Source organism: Centroberyx gerrardi, chromosome 22, assembly GCF_048128805.1.
Source record: "Centroberyx gerrardi isolate f3 chromosome 22, fCenGer3.hap1.cur.20231027, whole genome shotgun sequence".
Taxonomy (NCBI): Eukaryota; Metazoa; Chordata; class Actinopteri; order Beryciformes; family Berycidae; genus Centroberyx; species Centroberyx gerrardi.
In genome coordinates, this window is record NC_136018.1 from 1225449 (window position 1) to 1233001 (window position 7553).

At 42.1% G+C, this 7553-nt stretch overlaps 2 protein-coding genes across 2 annotated transcripts in view; one reads left to right on the forward strand and one right to left on the reverse strand.

Moving 5' to 3' along the window:
- The first annotated feature begins 1695 nt into the window (after positions 1-1695).
- LOC139911188 (gamma-crystallin N-B) lies at positions 1696-4915 on the forward strand. Its single transcript, XM_071898709.1, has 5 exons — positions 1696-1716; positions 2954-3045; positions 3356-3512; positions 4196-4341; positions 4780-4915. Exons 1-5 carry the CDS (start codon positions 1696-1698, stop codon positions 4913-4915), a joined length of 552 nt encoding a protein of 183 aa, XP_071754810.1.
- Positions 4916-5816: 901 nt separating this feature from the next.
- Positions 5817-7553, reverse strand: part of nub1 (negative regulator of ubiquitin-like proteins 1) — a 17792-nt gene continuing 16055 nt past the window's right edge. Inside the window, exon 15 of the mRNA XM_071898706.2 lies at positions 5817-7553. This exon is cut by the window's right edge and continues 1612 nt beyond it. The gene's annotated coding sequence lies outside the window, so the exon portion shown is untranslated.

Genomic DNA, 7553 nt, shown 5'->3' on the forward strand with positions numbered 1-7553 from the left:
AAGACCGAGATGAGACTCAAGACTGAGACTAGACTCAAGACAGAGGCTAGACTCAAGAATAAGGTGAGACTCAAGACTGAGGCTAGACTGAAGACCGAGACGAGACTGAAGACTGAGACTAGACTGAAGACAGAGACTAAACTCAAGACCGAGATGAGACTCAAGACTGAGACTAGACTCAAGACAGAGGCTAGACTCAAGACAGAGACTAGACTCAAGACTGAGGCTAGACTGAAGACCGAGACGAGACTCAAGACAGAGGCTAGACTCAAGACAGAGACTAGACTCAAGACCGACACGAGACTCAAGACCGAGACGAGACTCAAGACCGAGACGAGACTCAAGACCGAGACTGGACTCAAGACCGAGACTGGACTCAAGACAGAGGCTAGACTCAAGACAGAGACTAGACTCAAGACCGACACGAGACTCAAGACCGAGACGAGACTCAAGACAGAGGCTAGACTCAAGACAGAGACTAGACTCAAGACCGACACGAGACTCAAGACCGAGACGAGACTCAAGACCGACACGAGACTCAAGACCGAGACTGGACTCAAGACCGAGACTGGACTCGAGACAAAAGTGATCCCTGGTCTTTGGAGAGAAACAACATGAACAAAGTCAGTGACAAAACTTAAATTAATTGAAATGAATCAATAATTACCTTTATATCCAAACTCAGACTAGACTTGACACAGCTCCCTGCTCTGGACAGTAAGGGAAAGTGTGATAAAACACGTGGCTCCTGACCCCCGACAGGTCCGAACAGGTTTAGAAAAACACCAGAAACCAGGAGAGAGGTTTGTAAAAATCTAGAATTTAGATCTGTGCCGGAAAATGTCAACTTCCAACTCAATTTGAACATCTTGTAGCTAAAGGTTTACATTTTTTAGACACACACACACACACACTCACACACACATCAATGCAATACACTCACAAATAAGCACAAACATAAGATTTCATTTCATTTACCATACTTGTGAGGACCTTCACTGACCTAATTCTGATCTAAACTCTAAAACAAACTCCCAATACTAAACCATTTTTCCTCATCTTTCTATGCTTGTGAGGACATTAAGGTATAGAAATACCATAACAGACACACACACACACACACACACACACAGGTATGTGAGCCCTGTATACGTCCTTTCACTGCACTGTCTGTGTCTCTCTATAGAAGCGTGGCATGTGCAATATCATTGACCCTGTAAAGCCCAGGCCAAGCACATTCTATTGTTAGACACACACACACACACACACACACACACACACACACACACACACAACCAATACACGCACACCCACTTTGCCTAAATGTTCATTCATTGCTGTCATTCACACACACACAAATGTGCTCACACACGCACACACACACACAACTGAAGCAGGCATGCCAGCCCTGATTCTAAATGCATTCATTCAGTGCCATGTCCACACACACACACACACACACACACACACACACACACACACGCAAACCCCAGAATCAGCAGAGCCATCAGATGAAGGGAAAGTGCGCAGGCAAGCAGAACTTTTAAAGCCGGGTCTTTTGTCCGGTCGGCCTGTCGCTCGCCCCTCACTCACCCCTCGCTCGCCCCCAGCCGTATATATTGGGGTGTCCAACTTTTTCACGGTTACACTGTTTGTGTGATTGTGGGCCAGGTTGGAAAACATCCAGTGGGCAAAATGTCTCAGTACTCTGGAAAGGTGAGTAACAAGGCTGAACCGGCGGAGGCTGGTGACTCCAAAAAGTTCAAAATGTGGAAATTTGCTGCTTGGTGGATCATTTGTAAACTAAAAATAACACGGCTGAAGGCCTGCCAATCATGTATTTATGAATCGTGAGAGTCTTCGGGTAAATTCGGCATTTGAGTGATCCAGCAATCTCAAAAAATCTCAGCTTTTAGAATCAGTTCACTGCTCGCTGCCTCCCAGCAGAGCTGAACCTGCTCTGATAGTTGAAATGTTATTGAAGTTCGTGCTGCTTGGTGTGTGAGATGTGTGCCGGATTGAAGAGTGAATCCTAATCATGTTTTAAGAAGTGTGTATGTGTGCTTATAAGTAACAGCATATTAAGCTGCCAAATTTTTGAATGGCATTTGGTGTGACGGTCTTTCTGTACAAGAGAGAACAGAACGTATCATTTGGAGATAATATTTTACTTGGCTGGTAAATGAGTGAAAGTGGCTGGTAGGTTAGTCGACAGCAGAAAGTATTTTGGCAGGTAACCCAGTTGGAGTTTTACTTCTACAAATATTTCTCAGAGGCAGAGCTGCTCTGGAGGCAGAAATAATCTGATTGGTTGAGTTAAACCTCAGTGGGCGGAGCCAAAAACTTTTTCGGAGTGGAAGTTAGCTAACTGGCAAACTTAAATGGCAAAGAAGGAAATCTGGTTCAAATTTAAATTAAAATCTAGATGGCAGTGACTTCTTTTTCATTCATTCCTGACCATGGCTTCATGGTGTTGAAGGTCAGCAGCTAGCTAACTAGCTAACCTAAACAGCTATAGGCTAGTATGGCTAGTTTGAACTTGAAGGTCAGCTAGCTAACTAGCTAACCTAGATAACTTAGTATGGATAGATTGTATTTTTTCAGTTAGCAGCAGAGCGCTAGGCTTCATAATATTAGCGTCCTCCTCTCTTACCTCTTGTCTTTTTCACTGAGCTTCAGTCTGATGTTACTGAGCCAGAAAAAAAGACTGTGATTCTTTGGCTCCGCCCACTGAGGTTTAAATACATTTCTTTTAGAGACTTGCTTGCTATGAATCCTACTTTTCCTCGTATTATATTTTCTTCATCTGTCATTTGGTTGTGTCTAATGTGTTAGATTTTTGTAGAAAATGTAGATTTTTTTAAAGGAGAAGTTGTCCTGTAAACTGCAAGAGGCATGATAACAAAAACAGACTTGTGACAAACCAGTGTTCATCCCTCCTTCTCTCCTGCAGATCACCTTCTATGAGGGTAAGTGCTTCACCGGCAGGAAGCTGGAGGTCAGGGGAGACTGTGATAACTTCCAGGACCGCGGCTTCATGAACAGGTGAGTCAGAATAACAGTAAGAATGACTTGGAGGTGATGGGAGACTTTACTCATTCAGCCTTCACGTCTTCCAAAGAGATCTGCAGATGAAAATGTGACTTTAAAAAGTTACAAGCTTCTGCATCTTTCTTACATTTATCCATCCTCTTGGGACAGCGTGAAGTCCTAGTGAATATAAGACAGAAATACATAACCTATATAAAATCCAGTCTGTAAAATTGTCACCATGTCATCAACCAAGGACTTCAGCTACCTACTATCCTTTAAAAAGTGATGAAGATCTCACTTTGGAACTGAACTGTGTTTTCAGGGTGAACTCCATCCGTGTGGAGAGCGGCGCCTGGATCTGCTACGATCACCCCGACTTCAAGGGCCAGCAGTACATCCTGGAGCACGGAGAGTACCCAGAGTTCCAGAGGTGGAACTCCCACAACGACCACATGGGCTCCTGCAAGCCCATCCGCATGGTAAGGACCGCTGTCGCCTCGCTCCTCCTTACTCAGCTCAAAATGACTTAAAGAGGAACTGAACCCCAAACTCAAATCTGTGTAAAGCCTGACATCTAATGCTAAAAAGCAGGCTACTGAAATTGCCATCTGCTATTGGCTGATCTTTGGTGCCAGGTGATGTCACCACCTGCTGTACTCTATGGAAGGTGTGACTCTACTTGTTTTATTACTTTTCTGTTACACCCAATTTCCTTCTAAGCTAGCTCAGAGTGGATTGGGATGGGAGGATAGTTTTTGGATAAAAGTAGGAGTAACAGTAGCTAGTAGTTGCATATTAACATTAACATTAGCATCAGTGTTTTTGCTAAATTAGCCTGCTGGCTAGTTAGCTAGCTAACCATAGTATCTGGTCAGCTAACCATCACTGTCTTGTTGTTAACACATCTGATTAGCACACTAGCTAACGTAGCTAGTAGCAGCTAGCATTAGCATGTTCACATTAACATCAGTGTGTTTGCTGGCTAGCTAACCAAATCCACCTTATCACACTATTCACTTTTACTGAGAACGTTACTGAATGGATCTACAGCCACACCACAACAAGCTGACTTTACACTTTATTAACTAACAATTCTCCACTGTTTCTCCATCTGTCTGTTGTCTGTCTGTTGTCTGTCTGTTGTCTGTCTGTGTCTCTGCAGCATGGAGAGCATTACCGTATCGAGCTGTTCGAGGCCTGTAACTTCTCCGGTCAGTGTGTTGATATCTGCGACGACTGTCCCTTCCTGCAGAGCCGCGGCTTCTCCAAGAGCTGCATCAACTCCGTCAGGGTGTACGGAGACGGAGCGTGAGTGCACACACACACACACACACACACACACACACACACACACACACACACACACATACACACACACACACAGCCTCTGTAAAAACTGCATCAATTCCATCACGGTTCATGAAGATAGAGCTCAAGTTTATGAGGACAAAACAGACATACACACACACACACACACACACACTTTTGTAAGAACTGCATCAACTCCATCAAGCATCAGGGTCCATGGAGATGGACTTTATTAGAAGGAACAAACACATAAACATAACACACACACACACACACACACACACACACACTGCTTCTGTAAGAACTGCATCAATTTCATCAAGGTCTATGAAGATCGAGCACAAATTTATTAGAACATGCATGCATACACACACATTATATTGTGTAACTGACCCTCTGATGTGAAACCTCTCTCTCTCTCTCTCTCTCTCTCTGCAGCTGGGTGATGTACGAGGAGCCTAACTTCCGTGGTCGTATGTACATCGTGGAGAGGGGAAACTACTGCAGCCACAACGAGTGGCAGGCCCAGAACCCCAACATCCAGTCCATCCGTAGGGTCGTCAACTACTTCTAAACTCTCACCTCTGACCTCTGACCTCTGAACCACCCCGCGCCACGGACTGTGACTTTTACCATTCTGTAATCATGTACAATAAATAAACCAAGACTCAAATAAGAAAACAGGTTTTTTTATCAAACACTCTCCGTGTGTGTTTGTTTGTGTGAAGCTTCCCATGACCAGAATACACTGTCTTTAATAGTACAAGATTAACTGAAGTGTTAGCATGGAGCTACTATCACTCAACATAGTGTATGCTAAAGTGTTAGCATGGAGCTACTATCACTCAGTGTATATTAAAGTGTTAGCATGGAGCTACTATCACTCAACATAGTGTATGCTAAAATGTTAGCATGGAGCTACTATCACTCAACATAGTGTATGCTAAAGTGTTAGCATGGCGCTACTATCACTCAACAGTGTATGCTAAAGTGTTAGCATGGAGCTACTATCACTCAAATTAGTGTATGCTAAAGTGTTAGCATGGAGCTACTATCACTCAACATAGTGTATGCTAAAGTGTTAGCATGGAGCTACTATCACTCAACATAGTGTATGCTAAAGTGTTAGCATGGAGCTACTATCACTCAACATAGTGTATGCTAAAGTGTTAGCATGGAGCTACTATCACTCAACATAGTGTATGCTAAAGTGTTAGCATGGAGCTACTATCACTCAACATAGTGTATGCTAAAGTGTTAGCATGGAGCTACTATCACTCAACATACTGTATGCTAAAGTGTTAGCATGGAGCCTTGGAGCTAATGATCTACCGGGGAAACATGGATGATTTTGGATGTTCTATGTTAAATTGACCAATGAGCCAATCTCCCAAAAACTTTCTGTATTCATTTAAAGCACACATTATAGTTTAGACAAATACACACACACGCACAAATTGTCACACAGATTGCAGTTACAAACCATATGAGATTTTATTGAATTAATTGTTAATTGTATGTGACGTCAAATGAAACAAAATGTAGGCAGTCTAATCCTATGGCACCTTCAGCACAAGGACAGGTCTTTACAACACATTCATATGCATTTAGTGTATTGGGACCAGCTTCCTAATATTCTCTTTGGCACAGTCCATGTTTCAACTGGATCGCTTCAAAACCCAGGATCCACCTGCTCACACTACTTGATGCAAAGTCTCCCAAACTGAACAAAATGACGAGTCTTCTTATTGTGTACATCGACACGAGACAATCCACATGAAACTCAATATTAACATAAAATCAATTTAAATAAAAATCAACATTCAACTTCAAATTAAATTACAAATTATAGTCATTCCCATGACTTGGCTGCTGAATCACAAACACAAAACAGAACTTTCCTTATTGCAGTCGGAGGAACCATAGAAAGTTGTTTTCTCAATCAAGATCGCTTCAGAACAGCAGCTTTCTGAATAACCGAAATTCCGTTGGTTGAACCCAAATAACTAGAACCATACATCTGAAAAGGTTGTGACAAACAAACGATGATTTAATTTCCAAAACGTTATATATCCATTTTTGGATTATTACCAAGTGTTTGTTCAGTAGCACTAAAAATCAAGAGGATTCAGCCTGTAAAAGTGATATTTTTTGTCAACCAATGACTGGGAAGATACATTTAGAAAATATGATTTGTTTGAATTTTGTGCCAAGCGTTTCGTAACAGTAGGTGCCATTTTTTCCAAACAGAGGATTTCTCATCTTGGAACGAAACGCTTCAGTTCTAGTAGGACTTTTGACACAGGAGGTAAAAACTTAATTCACACAGATTTAACAAACTTCTCAATGTCACAAATTATTTTTTTATACTGTTTTTTTTTTTCAGATATTCATCTCGGCCTTCAGACATTCAAACATTGACATTCAAAATCCCCAAACTAAAACTGGTGCAACAATTATTAGCACGTTTTTTTTTTTATAACATAAAGCATATAAGAACCATATATGGCATTCAAAATTAATATTTACTTCAGCTGAATTATTACTAATGTACTACGTATGAAAATAATAATCAACAAAATCCAACCCAGCCCAGGCAGGCTCCGCCTCCCACTGCCTCTGAAACCAGGAAAAACCACTGGCTGTGATCGCTGCAACTTCCCATGATGCCGAGCGCTCTCTAAAAGCTAAGGAGGGCTCGGTGGGGGTTCTTCTATGATCCACAATACTCCACCTGACTGGAAATGTAACCCCAACTGGTTCCTTGAAGAACCCTCATATGTTGGTGGAAGTACTGCCAGGGTTCACCAAACACTGATGAAGGGGTTCCTCAAGGATCCGTCCTGGGTTCCCTCACGCACTTTTACTTTTTAGAGTGTAATTCATTCCTGGCCAAGTAATCACAATCAAATATGAAAAAGGAGAGTTTCTACGTGTCTCCCTACAAGCTGCTGACTCCGCCCATGTAAACAAAGCTCTTTTGTTCTAAGTCAACATCAGAATTAAAGTCAAGCTAATTCCCTGACCTCTGACCTGTAACCTGTACAGCTGAGCTAACCAGGAGCCAACATGTCAGTGAGAGCAGCAATGTCCTCCATATGAAATGCAGTCAACAATTCCTGGCTAAATAATCACATCAATCACAACAAAGTATAAAAAACATTATATTTCTCTTACTAGCTAGCAAGTCTACCCATTTAAAAAAAAACACA